General features: G+C 41.3%; 1 protein-coding gene across 5 annotated transcripts in view; it reads left to right on the top strand.

The window, feature by feature from the left end:
* LOC119661765 (tyrosine-protein kinase Drl) overlaps nucleotides 1-21383 on the top strand; it is a 119254-nt gene that overhangs the window by 36503 nt on the left and 61368 nt on the right. For all 5 annotated transcript variants that reach the window (XM_038071239.1, XM_038071238.1, XM_038071237.1 and 2 more), the window contains exon 3: nucleotides 20483-21293. In XM_038071239.1, coding sequence (XP_037927167.1) covers nucleotides 21182-21293 — 112 coding nt within the window. In that variant the 5' untranslated portion in view covers nucleotides 20483-21181. The remainder of the gene's footprint in view (nucleotides 1-20482; nucleotides 21294-21383) is intronic.

The following is a 21383-nucleotide window of genomic DNA, read 5'->3' as shown; positions in this document are numbered from 1 at the left end:
TTTAAACAACAAATCAAGGAAATGTTGAGCACATTATTTTCGACAGTATTCCGTGATTAACTGCCCCTTTTCGTTTATCTGACTAGGTATACACATTGTACCGAGAACGCGGATGGCACAAATGTTCTCATGATGAACTACATAACCAGAACATGCTTTCCTAAAGTGACACATCCCTCTACCTCCGATTCCAACAATTGATTTCCCTCGTATAGCATACGAAGCAATAAAACAGGCGAAAGGATAATTAAACACCGTATGTCGTCTTCAAATGGATAATCGATATTTAAAGCTTAATAATTCATGGGCCTCGGAGCAAAGGGTGAGCAGAAAAGTTACCCGTTACCGATGGCCCTTAAGACAATGGAGACATAATGACTGCAACGTGTTGTAGGAGGTGTAAATGGTGTACTCAAGAATTTACAAATGCGTTTACCTATTCTGAAATTTACCATATAATTTGGGAGAGGTATAAGGTGAATTTAGAATTGGTATTGATTAGCAATTTGCAGGTGTATGAAGATTTCTTGTAATGGATAAAACAAAAAACGAAGTTTAAAGGAAAAACATTAATAAAACTAAACGAATTGAAGTACCACTGATTATTTTCATTACAACTATACCCGCAAAGGAATTTTAGGTACCAATCAGGGTTGACAAATAAGGCCAAGTTATGGAATACTTTCCTAATCCCGGAAAAACCTCAAATACGGTTTATTTGTGGCTTGTGTGACTGTGTTTGATGTAGGAGTGAGGCAAACCCTCTGAGCACTCAGGTCCAGTTTCCGTCTAACAGAATACCCCAAATTCGTTTAAGTACAGTGGATGCGACGTGCTACTTGAAGCAGCTGGGGAACCAAAAACCTGATGGCTGATGCGTCCGTAGATAGTGTACTCACATAAAAAAAGGTTCCGAGGATTTATCATCATCATCAACGGCCCAACAACTGGTATCCGGTCTAGGCCTGTCTTAATAAGGAACTCCAGACATCCCAGTTTTGCGCCGAGGTCCACCAATTCGATATCCCTAAAAGCTGTCTGGCGTCCTGACCCACGCCATCGCTCCATCTTAGGCAGGGTCTGCCTCGTCTGCTTTTCCTACCATAGATATTGCCCTTATAGACTTTCCGGGTGGGATCATCTTCATCCATACGGATTAAGTGACCCGCCCACCGTAACCTATTGAGCCGGACTTTATCCACAACCGGACGGCCATGGTATCGCTCATAGATTTCGTCATTGTGTAGGCTACGGAATTGTCCATCCTCATGTAATAATAATAATCGTTGACGCAACAATCCATATTGGATCAAGGCCTTGAAGTGTGTTAGAGCACTTCATTCAAGACCGTAACGGTACACCACAGTACACTGTGGGAGGCAATGTGGTCAGCATTGCGCTCGCCCGAGATTATTACCCTGATTTGACTCAGGTACTCATTCACAGCTGAGTCGACTGGTGTCCGACATCCAGTCACGATAACAAATTCCTCTGCCCCCAGCGAGATTCGAACCGCGACCTTTCGCTACGACAGCCCAGCGCTCTAACCACTTGAGCCATCCTCATGTAGGGGGCCAAAAATTCTTCGGAGGATTCTTCTCTCGAACGCGACCAAGAGTTCGCAATTTTTCTTGCTAAGAACCCAAGTTTCCGAGGAATATATGAGGACTGGCAAGATCATAGTCTTGTACAGTAAGAGCTTTGACCCTATGGTGAGACGTTTCGAGCGGAACAGTCTTTGTAAGCTGAAATAGGCTCTGTTGGCTGACAACAACCGTGCGCGGATTTCATCATCGTAGTTGTTATCGGTTGTGATTTTCCACCCTAGATAGAAGAAATTGTCAACGGTCTCAAAGTTGTATTCTCCTACCCTTATTCTTCTTCGTGTTTGTGTTTGACCAGTGCGGTTTGATGTTCTTGGTTGATTCGTCTTCGGTGCTGACGTTGCCACCATATATTTTGTCTTGCCTTCATTGATGTGCAGCCCAAGATCTCGCGCCGCCTGCTCGATCTGGATGAAGGCAGTTTGTACATCTCGGGTGGTTCTTCCCATGATGTCGATATCGTCAGCATAGGCCAGTAGTTGGGTGGACTTCAAGAGGATCGTACCTCTTGCATTTACCTCGGCATCACGGATCACTTTCTCAAGAGCCAGAAGACGCATGATAGGGCATCCCCTTGTCGTAGACCGTTGTTGATGTCGAATGGTCTTGAGAGTGATCCTGCTGCTTTTATCTGGCCTCGCACATTGGTCAGGGTCAGCCTAGTCAGTCTTATTAATTTCGTCGGGATACCGAATTCTCTCATGGCCGTGTACAGTTTTACGCTGGCTATGCTATCATAGGCTGCTTTAAAGTCGATGAACAGATGGTGCAACTGTTATCCATATTCCAACAGTTTTCCATCGCTTGCCGCAGAGAGAAAATCTGATCTGTTGCTGATTTGCCTGGAGTGAAGCCTCTTTGGTATGGGCCAATTATGTTCTGGGCGTATGGGGCTATCCGGCCTAGCAAGATAGTGGAGAATATCTTATAGATGGTACTCAGCAACGTGATACCTCTATAATTGCTGCACTGTGTGATATATTCCTTTTTATGTATGAGACAGATAATGCCTCGTTGCCAATCGTCAGGCATTGATTCGCTGTCCCATACCTTGAGCACAAGTTGATGAACCACTTGGTGTAATTGGTCGCCTCCATATTTAACTAATTCGGCTGTAATTCCATCGGCTCCTGGCGACTTATGATTTTTTAGCCGATGAATTGCACGGACTGTTTCTCCTAAACTTGGTGGTGGCAGTATTTGTCCGTCGTCTTCAGTTGGCGGGACCTCCAACTCGCCGATGTTCTGGTTGTTCAGTAGCTCATCGAAGTACTCAACCCATCGCTCTAATATGCCCATTCTGTCGGAAATCAGATTTCCCTCTTTGTCTCGGCAGGATGAGCATCGAGGTGTATAAGGTTTCATCCTGCTGACTTGTTGGTAAAACTTCCGCGCCTGGTGCGGTTGCTCCCTGTACTTTTCTAGTTCACAGACTTGTTGGTTCTCCCAGGCTTCCTTTTTCCGTCTGTGAAGTCGCTTCTCCGCTCGACGTAGTACGTGATAAGTCTCTGCGCGTGCCCGCGTTCTTTGAGAATGCAACATTACTCGGTATGCAGCATTCTTCCGTTCCGTTGCTAGCTTACATTCATCGTCAAACCAGCCGTTCTGACTCCTTTTGCGGCTGCGGCCAAGTATGTTTGTGGCCGTAGATATGATAACGTTCTTCAAGTGATTGTGAAGATCATTTGTTGATGCTTCATCTCCAGGTCCTCTGTTGACTACGGTTATTGCGGCATCCATTTCCCCCTTATAGGGTGTCGCGGAGGGTTGTGTTGTGGATGGCTCCAGTATTCACTCTCACCTGATTGTCAGAGGGGATTCTAGGTGGTATTGTTATTCGAGCTCGGAGCACCATGCCAACGAGATAGTGATCCGAGTCTATATTGGCCCCATACATGTTCTGACATTCATCAAGGCTGAGAGGTGGTGGCGTTCGATCAACACGTGGTCAATTTGGTTGAAAGTGGTCCCGTCTGGAGACGCCCTCGTATGTTTGTGGACCGCTTTCCGCGCAAACCAGGTACTTCCAACAACCATTTCGTGTGACCCTGCTAATTGAATAGTCCGCAGTCCGTTATCATTTGTTTTTTCGTGTAAGCTATGGGAGCCAACGTATCGCCTGAATACGGGCTCCTTCCTACTTGGCTATTAAAATCCCCAAGTATGATTTTGATATCATATCTGGGACAGGCTTCGAGGGTTCGTTCTACTGCCTCGTAGAAGGTATCCTTCTCCGACTCTGCAGTCTCCTCTGTAGGGGCGTGAACGTTGATGAGGCTTATATTGCTAAACTTGCCTCGCAACCGCAGAGTGCATAGCCGTTCGCTTATGTTTTCAAAGCCGATAACAGCAGGTTTCATTTGTTGGCTAACTAAGAAACCTACTCCGAGCACATGGTTTACTGGATGACCGCTATAATATATGGTGTAGTGGCTCTTCTCCAGGAAACCGGTCCCTATCCATCGCATCTCTTGCAACACTGTTATATCAGCCCTATATTGGGACAGGGTATCGACTAGCTGTTCATCAGCTTCATCTCTGTACAGGGAGCGCACGTTCCATGAGAAAATGCGCAAATCGTTATTCCGTGTTCGTTGCCGGGTCCGTCGTTTTAAAATCCGTCCTGTCCGAGGCTCCTGTTGTGGCTTCGTAACAAGCTGCTTTCCGTGTAGGGTTGTCAGCCCTACCCAACCCCCAACCTGGAGGACTAGTTGGCACAATTTGTCCCGTTTTTAGGCGCGGGAGGCTCGCCTTCATCCTTCTCCGTCTGCAGCTTTTCGTTAAGAAAGAGCTCCCAGCGGTCACCACGGGGAGGTGGAGGTAGGGTTTGGTAGTAGAGCTGTTGGTGTTGGTTCAGCAGGGATTTCCCAGGTTTTATGCTCCATCGTGGGTACCAATCCACGTTTCGCCCTGGAACCTATACTACCCTTTGACCACCATAAAGCCATAAACAGCTATGCAATATCTGTAGTTATGACATATGCTACCACGTTTTCGCAGCAACTCGCAGCCATGTATTCACACACACCAATGCACTGCACGTTAACACCAGCCCTATTGCGAGGAATTATAGTTGGGCAACTTCCATCGGGGTCGAAGATATGCAATAATTTCCCGTCTCCATAAAATTTCAAAGAATTCCTTGAGAGTTGAATCTCTTGTATATAGTCTTCGTGGGGTGCCTACGTTCGCAGTCATGAGACCTACTAAAGTGATCAAATCAAATAGCTTCTCTCCTCTGCAATTGCGAATGAAGGTCAATGGAGAGAGATCCAATCCAATTTAACGTACTTTTTAAGTTATAATAAAAAATAATTTCTTTCTGATTTAAATTAATTATCAGGCCAATGCTTGTGTATATGAGAAGTTGATAAAAATGTTATTAGCACATATTCCCCGTCTTTTTGTGAAAACATACAGTTGCGTGAATGCGTGAGTTTGTACGTCAAGTGAACTTAACACTCCCTTTGCTGACCCTACACCAAAGATTTTGTTAAACCGAAACCGTGGCTCTTACTCCAGGAAAGTAGTTAGTAGTAGTAGAGCAGTCCTGCAACTTTGCCAGTCTTGCTGCCAATAGGAAGGAGGAGGCTTTGGCTGCCGTATAACGTGCTTTAAACGAACCTATATATTTTTAGACATAAGTGTAGTCTAATGTAAAAAAGTCTACTGCATGCACTGTGAGTTTCGAATTTCGTTGAAAATTCTGCTTCCCTGCTTCAATTTGTTCCGATTTCTCTGGATATTGCCTCTCCTAGTGGTACAGTAACGTCTATGTCCTCTTTCCCAAGGAGTCGTCGGCTGGGAGCTTTCCCACTTCACAGTAAAGATGGATCCGTTTCCGCATACCAGTATAAGATCAGTGGCCTTCACACCACCAGTTTTCTTTTCACCCGCTTTTCCTAATAGAGGTCGGAAAGGAAGGTTCTGACAGGAAAATCTGACTTTCCAATCTCCTGTTTACTTCTACCGAGCCTTCCTACCTCATTTTCTAGAAGAATGAGGTAACAGTGCCACCGACCATAGTCGGGTTTCAAGTTCTCTCTCATTATTGCAATTACCTTTCTCTACTTTCTCCCTGACCGTACCGTAGATACTGATTGCGAGCAGACACTAAGTGCAGGCATAGATTTCTGGAGAATATGAATCCGGGAAACTGTAAAATATCCCTCAGCCGTGACTTAATTTCTCAAAGTCACCGGTGGATTCAAAGTCTGCGACACTTTAACACTTAGAGAGTTAAAATTCATAGCTTGCACCTTCCTGTTTTTTGGAAACCCTTTGTGTAGTAGTGAACTACAGCAGGATATCTCCCCACGAAAAGGTATCCAAGGAGATATTTGCGGCATACGATGCAAAATGTTTTCCTCGCTTTTATTATGGCAGAGACTTCAGTTTAAAAAATTTGCCGTAAAGGGAATTCTAGAAACTGAAGCCCAATATTCACTGCCGCAACACCGTTCATATGAGTTCACTTTATATGATGATGGCGTCATATATGTCTTAGAGTGAGATAAATTTACGTGAAATACACAATTTTGAACTTCTATAACTTTGTTAATAGTAGTAGGATTTTTGTCAAACTTATTATATTACTGCTTACAAACGTATCAAATGTTGTTCTTATACAATGAACTTAAGGGGGGATAAATTTGCAAGCTACGGTAATATATTGTTATTAACTTTATTCAAGCATGTACCAGAATGGGATGTATTTTGGCGTCTAGATTACGTATACATTCTGATACACATTATACATTCTGATGTATGTAAGCAAGAGGGGGATGTATAATAACATTTTTTTTCACCAAATATAGTCGTGGGGGATATCAAATGGAAGTTCGCGATTAGTACTTTCTGAATCCGGCCTTAGTTTTAACATTTCTTTGAGAAGCAGTGTGTGCGGGGACTGCAAACTGATAATTTCTTTCACGGGCCCCCCCAACTGACAAATCTGGAAAAATCACGAAGCTACCTCTATCCGGTATCTGGGCCTCAAAATACCCTCCATCAAGTTCATCCTAAAGTCATGGAGTTACATAGACCGTAGTATAAAGGATAGTACCCCAAATTTTGTTCAAGATGGTCTATTCCGTGTAAGTTTACTGCAACCCAAAATACTAAATTTCAATGTCACCCTAAAGTGAGTAGTCTGACATGGTAAACGCATATACGAGTACATTATCGGCGTGTACAAATTGAATATATAGTTCTGCGCTGAAATATACTTACGCAAGATATACAGAAACACTTTCATTCGTAAAGCATTCAGCTCCTGGCGTTCGACTTGTTTCAATGCTAACCCTGGTGCACTGAAGATTCTAATGCCAGTAGAATCGCTATTGACAAAAGAGAAGAAAACTAGCTGAGGGGAATCACAACAAAGAAAAGAAGAAAATGCAAGCCCGAAAATCTAGTACGAAGGAACCAGAGTTTGGGGCAAAAGAAAGCCATAACAAATGTTAGAAGTAGGTGAGTTCACAACAGAAGCCATCCTAGAAAAGCTGAACATTGAAGCTGCCAGCAGAACTAATTAACATTGGCACTCGGGGCATGTGCGGACAACGAAAATTGGAACTGTGCCCTTAAGGAATCGCAGACTAGGGTCAAACCGCATATTTCGTGGAATATGCATATACCATGGAGTGCGGATATATGATGAAGTCAGGAGAACACGTGTTCGCCAATCATAGCGAGTACGAACAAGATTTTCTGGGATTAGCTTTGGTATCCGATGTTCATGGTTGAAGGGATAGAACGTCAACCTCTCAATCTCGTTGCTTTGTGCTCGAATCTCAGTCCTCATGGGTGTCTGTCTTAGTTTTATGTTTGTCTCGCTGTTGTGAGTTTAGCACTTACACATCGGTAAGGATGATGACAGTGAAACTGACGCACAGGCTGGCTGTGTGGATGCTCTATACTCCACTAAGAAATGAATAGGAAACACTATCCGGATGCTCGCATCTCCTGTCTTGATCCTTGTGCTGAAAGTAATTGTTCCACATACTCTCTCAAAGTTTGAATAATATCATATTCGTTTTCAAAGTTAGAAGCTCCTTCATCTTCCACGATTATAGTCCCCCTCAAATGAAAGAATTTGTCTCTTCAAGTTTATCGGTATATGACCGGACCGAAGTTTCCCTCGGGCTTGAAATAGAGATATCAATGATAGAAGACAGTGATAAAGGAGACTCGCACATTTTCACCCCAGGTCTTAACCCAGATCCCGGATGATATGATTGCGATTGAAGGCAAATAGACTTATCATGTTGACTTTTATTCTCACCAACGTCTCAGTTACATCTCCTACTATAGACGTACACTTGCATCAAAGAAAAATTCTTGCCTTTGCTTCTAATTCTGTTATGGGTCAGGCCGCTTGTAGTAAAACCACAGCCGCTGAAGCGCGCAAAGACGCACACGAACAACTATGACGAGTCGTGATTTGAAATCGAACAATGACATCGAGAAGCTAACGCTCAACCAAGTTAACCATCGCGCTATCTGTGGCTGACATAAAGCTTTTTCCTTTGTCAATTCTCCCATCGAAAGAAATAGCATTTAATCAAATCACGACATAAAACGTAATGCAAATAAAGGATCTTTGTTGCGTTATTTTTTGGACACTTGCCGCTGAATACCCATGTACTACCATGATGGTTATTCGAATTTTCCGTTGGCCTGTTTTGCTAAAGCAGAAATCCATCATCACAAATGTATGAGAAAAACACATTGTTGATACTTTGCAGCATTTTGGCATTTAAATCTAGGGTAAGTAACATTTTTCTGCCGGCTCGAAGCACCACTACTGAAGTTGGATAACAGCTAGCCAGCGGTTAACTGCGTACTTGACCGCCCTCTTTCTCTTCTCTGCTCAGCTTTTCGCGGTTTATTTTGGATAGATGCAATCATGCAGTTGACCGCATCCCAATTCTCTTGTTGTGCTACCATTTTCGCATCAGATTTTCCGGTACCAACACCTAAAGTCTCCTCTAGATTCCTCCTCTCTTCCACAAATCTCAGACAGTGGAAGAATACATGCTCTGGGTACTCTGGGACTCCATCGCAATTTGGACAATCGGGTGAGGTTTCCAATTTAAACCTCTGTAAGTATTAGTGATATCCTCCGTACCTCGCGAGAAACTGGGTGAGATTATAATTACTCTCACCGTGTCGTCTCTCCAACCACTCCTTGATAGCAGGAATGAGCCTGCGAGTCCACCAACCTTTCCCGAGCATTCCCACCACAGCATCTATTTATGCAGCTTTTCCTCTCAGCGTTGTTCTTCTGCGATACGGGAGAGATTGGCTTCGCATTGTACAGGGTGCGGCAGCATAACCTCCTTTTTTAAAGTGCGCGCCACTCAGTTAGTTGATGTCATAGCGGAGCGCTAGTGGTCTCGTTCAAGAGGGGATACTGTAAAGTTTTGTCCCGACACGGTTCAGTCATGCGTTGGAATAGTGAGGAGCGTGCCTTTGCCGTTGAGGTTTACTTTTCAAGCGGATGTTCGTTTATTGCAACACAGCGTGCATTTCGGAATCGCTTTAATTTAGCCCCGTTGGCTCCCGTCCCAGACCGCAAATCAATTGTTACATGGGTCACTACATTCAGACAAACTGCATGTGCGACAAAAGGAAGAACTGGAGTCCGTCGGCCCGTTAGATCACCTGAGAACATTGAAGCAGTGAGAGCGTCAATGTTACGATCGCCACGGCGTTCAGCGCGCAAACACGCATCTGCCCTTGGACTATCCGATCGTGTGAGAAGAATTCTTCGTGATGATCTTCATTTTCATCACTATAAGATGGCGATTGTGCAGGAACTTTCAGAACGTGACTTCAATTCTCGGATGAACGCGTGTGAGCTTCTTCTTGATGTTCCCGAGGGTGCTATTGTTTTTTTAGCGATGAAGCCCATTTTCATTTGTGTGGGTCGGTTAACAAACAAAACTTGCGCTACTGGGCTGACACCAACCCTCGAGAATTGCATCAAAAGCCTTTGCATTCGCCCAAAGTCACAGTGTGGTGTGCAATTTCCTCAGCCGGAATTATTGGTCCCTGGTTTTTTGAGGAAAATGAGGTTACAGTGACAGTGAATTCGGACCGGTATGTAAACATGCTACAGAATTTTTTTTCGCACGGCTAGAAAATTTGGATTTCGGGGACACTTGGTTCCAACAAGACGGTGCAACAGCACACACTTCAAGAGCATCGATGGCTGTTTTGGGGGAACACTTTCCAGAGCGCCTTATCTCAATTAGAGGCGATTTGGAATGGCCGGCACGCTCTCCCGATCTGTCCCCTTGTGATTTTTTTCTATGGGGTTTTTTGAAATCCCGTGTTTATGTGAACCGTCCAAGAACCCTACAAGATTTGAAGACCAACATCCAAGAAGAAATTGCCAACATAACACCTGCTATGCTAACAAGAGTCATGACAAACGCCAGAAATCGGTTTACGCAATGTATGGAGAATGGGGGACGTCACCTAACAGATTTGATCTTCAAAACAATGTAAATAAAAACTTTAGACATGTACCTACATTATAAAAAATAAATAAGTATTTTCCGATGCATACAATAGTTTTTATTGAGTTTTGAAAAAAGGAAATTATGCTGCCGCGCCCTGTATATATTCGCATTCTCATCTGCCAAAATGTCAATCAGCATCAGTCCAGAGATGACGGATGCTGCTTCATCTGAGACAGTCTTGAAGGCAGAGCATACCGTCAGGGCTGTCCTCCTGCAGACTGCACTCATTTTGTTAGTGTTAACTGGCATCTGCAACCACCACCATGGCTCTGGCTATCATCTTCGCCAGGGCCATACTATCAGTAGATGATTTATCGCAAACATACTGCACGTGTTGCCTATAGCTGAGCTTCCTGTCTATCACCTCCTCAAAGTATTTGATGCTCGATTTGGAAGTGATGATATGATTCCCGATTCTAATACAAGCGTAATTTCTCTTCCGGCCCTTAGTGCTTCTGTTTTCTTCCCCGCAAGTGTCAGACCAGAGCTCTCTTGCCAACTTTTAACAGCACTAATTGTCTCGCTTGAGTATAACTCAGCATCTTCGAGATGCTTCGCGACAACAGCCAGTGCTATGTCGTCAGCGTAACCCACCACTGTGGCCTCCCTCGGAAGTGGAAGATTAAGTACATGATTGTACATGATGTTCCACAGTTCTGGGCCCAATACGGAGTCCTACGGGACACCCGCGGAAACAACGTACTCCTGGGGTCCGTCATCAGTGTCATACCAGAGCCTCCTTTCAGTTAAATAATTATCGACAATAGCAGCGTGATAGGCGGGAACACCAACCTTCGCTAGGGATTTGCGTATTAGATTTTAATTGGTCGAATTGAATGCATCCTCCACGTCCAGGGTTACTATCACACGATATCCACCCTTTCCATAGATTCTATCTTCGGCCAAGCCAGTAACCAATTTGATGGCATCAATGGTTGATCTGACTTTACGGAACCCATACTGCCGATCTGAAAGGTCGCCTTGACTTTCAACAACCAGGAGTAATCTATTATAGATTACCCGCTCTAACATTTTCCCCAGAGTGTCCAAAAGGCGTATAGGTCTGTATAAGAATAGTTTACCTGGAGGTCAGAAGTACCAACTTTTGCCGCTTCCATGGAAATATTCCCTCGGACATACACAAGGTGTCAACCGGAATGATTCCCGAGGACACGAACCCTGCATCATCTGAGGCAGCCCTGAATGTAGGGCACACTCTTTGGGGAGTCTGCATGAACTGATAGGACATATCAGTTGTATATATACACATCACTTATTTTGGCCCACAGAAAGCCACTGGCCGACTGACTTATCATGCATCGCATGGCTTGGCGACCGCTCGTCCATATCGCAGCTGCCCCAGTCGAATCTGTGGCCGATACATTACTGTCAAGGTTTCTTTTGGACTCACTAATAATGGCGATTTGCACCTAGAAATTGTAAGTGGTCTGCACAAGCAAATCCTGTCTCTTTAATTCCTCCAACTCAGGGCTCTTTTTTCCATGAGTCCCAAACGCTTTCTCAGTCCTAAAAGGTATTTGGTTTCCGGGCCCTGCAGCGTAAATTTACTCCGTCTCTCGTCTTTCATTATGATTTTGTGTCCTGGGTATACTTCCATAGCCTTTTGATCCACGCCCCAGTGATGAACAAACACACGCTCATGCACAATCTGAAAAGCCACATCAGCGGGCATCCCCATATTCATCAACTGGAGGTCGCACCTGATGGGAGATCTTACAAATTCTCCTAGGGCTTTCTTTATACCACACGCACATTTCGTGTACCCATTTATTTGGTGAAAATTATAGAACGATAAACTCATGTATGCAAACATGGGAAAAGTGGTGGAAAAGAGAGACCACCTTGTACGGGGCAGCGGATAGAATCCGCGAAGCCTACCTCAGGTATGAGATAAACATCATACTTGGACATTGCAGTAGCAAAGTAGGGAAGGGGATACGTTGGCATCAATAGCTTACGCGAGTGTACCAATGACAATAAATTGTGAATCATCTAAATCGCATGAAATGGTCGCTGAAATTGCGTACTTAATTTGTACGAAAGGGGGTACACAAACAAACGTGGGTCTTTTCAGACGGGACCAGTTTTAAATAAGTGAAATTTTTGCCATAAACCCTGTAAAGTATTTCAACGCACAAATATTAAAACACAAAAGAGTCCATCAATTTGTCTTTATTTATTTGATTGGTGCTCGATAGTCGGCCGAGATCTTTTATCTTCTAAAATCTTCTACTTTATTATTTCACCGCGTATCTTCGATTGAGATCCTTTCTTATCTTAAAGCGTAAAACTGGACAAGTGGAAGGGTTTCAAGCTAAACCTGTTTTCACACACACATATTCACCACACACATGTATTATTGGAAGATCTCCGTCGAGATCTGTTCCCAATTTTCTCATTTGTGTAGGATTGCAAGTTATGGCAACAAGTTAGTACGTCTACTAATTGCGTGTTACCATGCTCGTCCTACACGTTTAACTAAACCTCTTCCACGACAATTATTACATAGTTTTCATCCGATTGCGCATTGATAATCAATGAGTCGGAGACACTTTAACTCTCATTGCACATTCCGAATATGAAATAAGTGAGAGACATAGAACTCATATTTTGTCTCAGTTTTAGCTTTTTACACATTTCGATTTCACCACTTAACATATTCCCCGGGCAGCAGTGCCTCTATTCATTTGAAAAATTGATTGAATATTATATTTATTTTTACTGCTGCGGGAATTGATCTTTTGCAATAGCGATATTATCTAATTCAATATTGACTTTGTTTCTTTAATTTAATTATTCAAATTAAATATCTTTTCGCCAATTTGTTCACTTTTTTTAAGGTTTTGCGTATTTAACTTATTGTTGCACATAGATCTGAGTATTCAATATTTTCATCTACTTAAGTACATATATAGTTTTAGGGAATTACTCATTAAAAACACATAGCGTCAATATAGTCAATTCGTTTGAACCGTTCGAAATGGCGTAATTCGCCTTGAATAAACAAACAGATCATATCATATTTTTTGTTTTGAAATACATTTTCACCGGTCTAATATTTTCTTTTCAACAAACCACCGCTTGGGAATTAAATTTCATTCTATTTCATACAAAATTTAGGGTATTGTATTATATACTTTTAAGGTATCTCATTTATAGTATAGTGTATAGTTAAATATAGTATAGATTTAGCTTCATTAGTTCAATATAGTCGCAAGGAGAATCCTTGGTTACCGATAAATCTTTGAATGCCGCAAAAAGGCATCAGTAATTTGATGATTTACACTCACAACTGAGGAAATCCTACTTGGTCTTATATGATTTCAAGCAAATTGCCCATGATTTGATTCAGTTTTCAGTTCAACTTTAAATTCTCTATATAATCATATATCCTTCCTTGAACTCTAACTGTTTTATTCTGATCACAAAGAAGTAAAAAAGAATGATTTAAGATAGTTATCATTCCGAAGGTAGCTTAAGTACTGAGGATGAGAGTAAGTAGCTCTCGAAACACGTATTTACTAACTATTAAAATATATTGTAGTAGGATCAAGCTACCTAGTTTTATTTTTATTTAATGATTTAAGATCTTCCCTTTTTTTAACTCACTTACTATGTTATGTATTTTATTAGTTTCACTTCCACGATTCTTAGCTCGCTCAAAGTTAAAAATTAAATCGACATTTTCAAAGCTATGAAAAATCTCAAAATGTAAACTAGAATCCTTTTTGTCTTTGAAAAGGAAGAGTACTTCTTTAAAAACTCTAAATTATCAATTTGGATTTTGTTGAACTTGAACTACTTTTTTTTTAGTGTGAATCAACTTTGCTTTTACGAAATTTTACCACTTTATGTAAAATCCAAGACTCTGAAAAGCCTTTCTACCGCATTTTATTTTTAATTCTCTTTATTGGGGACATACCTCTACTAATATAATCAGCTGGATTTGCCTTGAGCTTGTAGAATACTCGTACCATTATTCAAGATTAGAAATATTCAAAGTCCCACTATATTATTAATATCAATATATTTTCGCAATACTTTGAATTTTATTCGACTCAATGGAATCATATTAGCCAAACATAATGAAATCTTCAGATCATGAGTTAGACTTCAAATTATTATCTGCTTAATTAATAACACTTCATTATGTTAAGGCACTAAAAGAAATCAATTAGAAGTTTTAACTGAATTGAATAAAAGAATAATCAAATAAAATTATTCCTTAGAAAACTTTTCCGAGAATCAACGAAGGTAGCTCCACTGTTCAGCATTATTTCAACGAAAAGAAAAAATAATTGATAATACAGAACCACCTTGGGGAGATTCCTAGTGTTTAGAATTATGAAATGTATCCAAACCATCCAAACCGTCTATAGTATAAAGTTGATTCACAGCAACTTATGTATAAGTTATCAAACTTAATCATGTAAACAAATGAAATTCGCAAATATTGCAAACACAAATTGACTTCTCCTATTCCGTTCCTCATTCGCCAGTTATTCAAATTCTTTTGTATAATAACGGTTAACATTCTTTCATACACTATTGCTCACTTGTGGAAAATTGGTGTGAGCAGAACCTTGACAAAGGCACAATGCAGAATTTTTTATGAACATAATTAAGAATTTTACAAAGTAAGGAAAATTTGTACATGTAAGTGATGTTCAACAAAGTAAATGTTTAATGTTGTTCAAGTAATCAAGACTTTGCTATTTTAAAGCTCATGGGGAGTCTGCCCAAGCGCTTCACAATATTCTTTGACCACAAAGAGCCAGTTTGATTTGGAGAAGAATCACCAACTCAACAGCTGAGATTAGAACAAAGATTGCCACCAAATATTAAATTGAATATACGTTATTTAGAACGAATAATGAAATATTTAAATTTAAAACGAATGCGATTAACATCGCATGAAAATGATATTACTGAATATACTTTGCCACATCATGGAGTATCGCACCCTCCAGCAGTAATTAAACCGAAGCGTGGTTTTAATGCATCCTGCATTTAATCTAGTAGTCATTGAATACTTATTTGCCATTAAGGCCAAAATTTTTGAATTATTGACATTTACCTTTGATAGCGTGGGCGTTGCAACGTTTACAATCGCTTGCTATTCAAATAAAAAGAAATACCCCCAAGAACGGCAAATTATGATATAATTTCTTGTCCTTATATAGACGGTTTAGCAGCAGAAGCATATTCTTGGAGCAATTAACGAAAACAAAAAATAAAATAAAGAGTATTCCAAAGAAACTTGAACTACGCAAGTGATTTTTGAACTCTTATGAAATAGTAAAGAACATTTCACATATGGAATTTTAAATCAAAAAGTCATCCAAAAGTACTTGGCGCCATCATGCAATGTCTTGCATGAGTATTTTGGCTTTCCTAATTGTTATTACCATGATCAACAGAAAGGTGTTAAGTAAGATCTCAATGATATCTGATCCAATGGGATTATTGGCACCAACATCTTTAATGATAAATATTCCATGCACCAAATATGGAAATATGAAACAAATAGGGATAAAATATATAGATTAATAGATTATTTGGGTTGAATGTGTTCAAAATTGTTGCTTTAATTTGCATTGATTTGATTTTTGGATGCATCAACAACGTACTATGGTGCTTGTGTGCATATAAACAGATATCAAGATTAATAGAGAGGAAAATTATGAATTGAAGTTGGCATCTAGGATCGTTCTCTCTACTTAAATAAGAATTAAATAAAACTGGGTTGATATCTAAATATGTGGAATCCTATTGTTATTTAATTCTGTATTTGTATGGCTGGTTAGCATCCAGTCGAAAACGATATTTGGAAGCAGTTACCCCTGCTAACCAAACCTCTTCTAAAAATTCACAAAATCATACGACGTTGAACAAAAAATTAACAGGAGTCAACATACATCAACAATATATACATAAAGGAGAGAACGACCTGAACACAGAACCCCCTTTTTTTTTTTAGTCCGTTGCCGCTGCAAGGATCCAACATAGCGGAAGGAACTTCACCACAAATGCGATCTGCGAGAAAATTGGCACCAACAAAATCTCGCACGATTCAGCCTACTTTTATTAGACAGCACGATTCTTGGCAATTTCACAATCAATATATCGTTCGGTTGTAGCTCCTCCTCTTCTGCTAAAATGAGTTGATACACACACGCAAGCAAATAATAGTTGCCTATCTGGAAATATAATTTAATCGTTGAAACATTCCAATTAAAAAGTAAATTAAATTTAAATTGTTGTTGACCATTTCGTACACTTCCTGAAATCATTTTATTTTCCCAGTTTCCAAATTGGCATGGTCCGTCCTCCGACGGCCATTTTCACGGTACTTCGGGATCCCGTTTCCTTATTATCTCCCGGCAGCAGTGGCCGCGAAAGAAACAAAACACCATAGACACATACCTATGTTCCTCTGTTGCCTCTGACTTGACCTCTTCCGCGCCACTCGACTCTCCTTTCAGTCTGGGCTTGCTTCATGGAGGCCTCTGTCCAGAAATGTAGGAGTTGCGTTGGGCTCGGAACAGCCGCATGCTATGCTGAATCTCCACATTTAGGTGCGTCTCGGCGCCGGGATCCGTCCATGAGTATTTACGCATCTCGCGGATTGCATCCAACAGAAATAGAACCAAGACGCCGAGGAAAAGGAAGAAATATGCATGCGCCTGCCGAAATAACATTGCTAGAAACCGCGATCTGAAGAATCGTTGCCATCGCGATGGGCTGGCCACCGGCAAAACGAGCAACAAAACTACGCCGATTTCGGCATAAAAGAAGGTCGCGATCAAAGTCCAGACGAGACTCATCTTTTAACTTCCAATTTCAATGGGTTTCACAAAAATTCACGGACTAACGGCCTGAGGATAACACTCACGGTAAACTGAAACAAACACGGTGCTGAGACGCAACTACTTTTATAGCGCTGCACAACTTTGCAACAAGACTACGTGATTCTCGGCCACGAAAGATACCCACCATAGATACGGAAGACGCCTTTTACGCGTCAATCTTCACAGTAAAATTTTCGATGATTTCGTGAGGCGAGACTTTGTTTTTTCACTGCAAAATCACTTCCATCACTAATTTTAGCCCATGACAGTTCCGAGGCTGCAACGATAGAGGCATAATTGCAGTTGTCCCGCTATTTCACAATCCGCGGCAGCAACTTCGCACGCTGTTCTTTCGTAATGTTCTGTCGTCTTCGAATTTGGCACGGCGCGCCCGAGACAACAAATTACAAGACTTGGTCAGATCCCAACATGGCAGTAATTTTCCGACGAAATTTAGAAATTCACCAAATTTATTCAATACACAAACATTCAACAATTATTTAACCGCAACCGACACCTCATTGACTCTTATCAAATTATTCAATTACACGATTGCAAATTGTTTATTGCCGATGCGATAGATCCGGCTCGAAGGACCAAATGTAAAGTATTTCAACGCACAAATATTAAAACACAAAAGAGTCCATCAATTTGTCTTTATTTATTTGATTGGTGCTCGATAGTCGGCCGAGATCTTTTATCTTCTAAAATCTTCTACTTTATTATTTCACCGCGTATCTTCGATTGAGATCCTTTCTTATCTTAAAGCGTAAAACTGGACAAGTGGAAGGGTTTCAAGCTAAACCTGTTTTCACACACACATATTCACCACACACATGTATTATTGGAAGATCTCCGTCGAGATCTGTTCCCAATTTTCTCATTTGTGTAGGATTGCAAGTTATGGCAACAAGTTAGTACGTCTACTAATTGCGTGTTACCATGCTCGTCCTACACGTTTAACTAAACCTCTTCCACGACAATTATTACATAGTTTTCATCCGATTGCGCATTGATAATCAATGAGTCGGAGACACTTTAACTCTCATTGCACATTCCGAATACGAAATAAGTGAGAGACATAGAACTCATATTTTGTCTCAGTTTTAGCTTTTTACACATTTCGATTTCACCACTTAACAAACCCTTTCGTTGGGCACAGCTATTATATGTCGCTCTCATCGTAGCTACTAGTTTCTGAGGGATGCTATTTCTGCGTAGAGTATTCAGATACACTCTCTATTCACGCTATCAAAACTTTTACTCTAAATGGATTGGTGGAGCGGTTATCTAAACTCCATACACTGTTCCACAATGACGCAAAGGGTATTTATATGGTTGGGATGGGAGAATACATAGAGCTCTCCACATACACTCCCTGTTCACGCCCTAAGGTGTTGATGTGGTCATTGCAGGAGAGTGTAAAGCGGAAACCAGCCTGCTCTCTGTCCATTAAACTTTCAAGATGTTCTTTGATGCGTTCCAGGATTATTTTGGTATGATTTTTGCAACGATTCGGATTGCCAAGATTTCCTTACGAGTGGAAGTAGCAATACCCAGCATGCCTTACGTAGAAGGGTCATAATTAATAGCTGCTATAGGGGAGAAATAGGGTGGCGCAAAATATCACGTTTTGCGTCGAGGTAAAATTTCAGAACAATTTGAGGCTCAAAGTGGAGTCTGTCAGGGTTGTATACTGTCACCGATATTATTTTTTTTGTTATCGGTGACGTTTTTCAAACTGCCCTGTCCGGAGAACGTGGAGGAGCTCAATGGACTATTATATCTTTCTTCAAACTACTCGACCGCGCTGATGAAATCACTCAAACACTCCTAGCTTTCGCGAACGCTTGTCAGTGATGTATTATCGGAATACGCTGACCTGATATTCTATCAAACACCCGTGGGCGATGTGTTCGAAAGGCGGAAATGGTAATTGTCACACATACATACGCCATACAGTGCAATCCATTCTTCCAAAATGACCGATGAGTGGGTCGTCACAAGAGTCCTTGGTGCGGAATAGTAGAAAAGGAGTGCGGCGTCTCCGGAAGAGGGGGGTTGAAGCGTATTTCAGGCAGCTAGAAAGAATGAGACGAAGGTATAGTTGACGGGGTATACCCTTCAAAGGGTAAATAGCAACCATACATACATGGAGAGGGCTCTTAAATACCCCCAGGGCTGTACAGAAAAATGCCGCATGGTTAATGCCGGCACCATTTAATGATGGTCCCTTTCAAGAAGGATGACGGCAACTTGTTTGTTGCAAACTTTCAGAGGGCACCTCCTAAATCTACTCCTGATCGCGGTATGATTAATTTGATTAATATTAGATAACGGTCAGTAGACCCTGTACGCCACCGACGACCAGGCGGTGAAAGTTTCAAAAGTCTACAAACCCTTTGATCATTAACCGAGAAAGGTGTTGTCAGAGCCCACCTTGGCATTCAGATCAACCATTGTTATCTTTAGGTAGAATCGCCTCTATACTCACCTTTAAGCATCGAAGTGCACACTGGTGATATGCTTAACCTAGAGAAGAGTATTTCGAACAAAATTCTGTCAGAAACATTAAAGCATGCTTTGTGGTAGCCATTAGCAACAGTCTAACACCATCGGCTACTAGGCTGTTCAGAATATCAAAGCACAGGCTACGTCGTCTGAATTTTTGGACAATTAGAGAAAGCGAGAATTGTAGATGACTTCAGTACCGTTGCTGAGGAAAATCATAAAGGGTTTTCTATAGGCAAGGATGGTAGCAATGAGATCAGCCCCTTTCCGCAGCACACACATCTGCATGTTAACAGCCCTTTTTATTCTTGTATTTGTCCTTTATGGGAAGCAGTCGTTACTTTGAGGTAACTTTGATTAATATCGGAGCATACAACCATTGGTATAAAAACTATAATTTTTCAGGAGCCGATGGTATTACAACCAAATCGATTAAATAAAAAGGCAGTTTACTGCACAACGCCATTCATCACACATAGTGTTCCGTGTTCACTCCTTAGTGAAGTATAATAAACTTAATACTGCTCACAGCTTACAGATGAACACGCAAAACAATTAGTATTTGAACCCAGAGCAGCAAGACAGAGGCATATAGAGGCACCGTGATGCTGAATGTCATCTATAAAGGATTTTCCGCTATGACACTCAGCTGAATAGTTCAGATATGCGCAAAACATCATCGAACCATAGCAAAAGGACTTCATTTCATACATTCATGGAATTGCTCCTATGCAGTATCTAGGCCGCAAAATACCCTTTACATGCTGGAAATTTTACTATTACTGAGGAAGTTCTAATAGGTCGAATTTCTTCCTTTTGTGTAAATTTACCACAATCCAAAACATTAAAAACTAATAAATATGTATGTAGTACTTATAACTAGATGTCTTTAATTAGTGGTCATTTTATAGCCGTAGTTTATTGTCATAATCATATTGGTACTAATTATTGTCCTTCTTTTCAGGATTTAAAACGCCTATGCCCCGCGCTGAACTGTAATATCATATCTTCATCTATAACTATTCATCATATAACACTTTGCTTGATAACTACTTTCCGACTTACATCCTTACACCTTCCAATGCAATGACGGTACCGGCAACCACACCAACTCAAGTACTACCAGAAACAGGGTCGATTTCGTTCAATCCCATGAACGTACCGTGGTATAGTCCTGCAAATGAACAAATCAACTCCACCACCGCAAACTAGCCCCGTCAAAGATAAACAAAAAGATAGAGGCAAAATCAAATAATTTCCATGGAATTTCATGAGAGCCTTGTGAAACTGAAAAACCGCACAACAACGTCCCAAATGTTCATCTCTATATTCACGCAGGTCCCACTCCTGAAATTCCTTTCAGTTTCTCCTAACTATTCCGCTTCGCCTTTCACATATGGAATAGAGCGTCGCTTGTGAAATCTGTTGCGGTTTTCTACACCCGGAAATCAGATAACAAAAGTGAAATATTCAATAGAAAGGACTACATCCGGTGTACCAGTAGAACAAGCACAGCAAGAGCGAAGGAAAACAAAAACACTGAACGTGGAAGACTAAAAAGGAGCTCAATCAGGAAGCATCGCTGCGTCCAGGTGAACAAGCACTCTGCTGCCTCGTGAACTTTGCTCTACCTCGTACTGGGAAGCAATTAGCGACGAATGAAATGGAAAAGTTTTGGCTTTATTTTTGGGGCACTTTGGTCACCTGGTGTCCCTATTTGTCGGTCGGCTACCTTAATGTGTTCATCAACCACAAGGAGGTCATGAAGTTAATGGGTAAGTTGTTTTCTTTCGATTAAGCGCCTAAAGTGGATGTAGTCCTAAATAAACAAAGCCCCTAATTCGGTCACGCTCAATGGCCTTCTA

This window comes from Hermetia illucens, chromosome 1 (genome assembly GCF_905115235.1).
Source record: "Hermetia illucens chromosome 1, iHerIll2.2.curated.20191125, whole genome shotgun sequence".
Taxonomy (NCBI): domain Eukaryota; kingdom Metazoa; phylum Arthropoda; class Insecta; order Diptera; family Stratiomyidae; genus Hermetia; species Hermetia illucens.
Note: the sequence above shows the minus strand (reverse complement) of the source record. Positions and strands in the feature narration are given on the sequence as shown.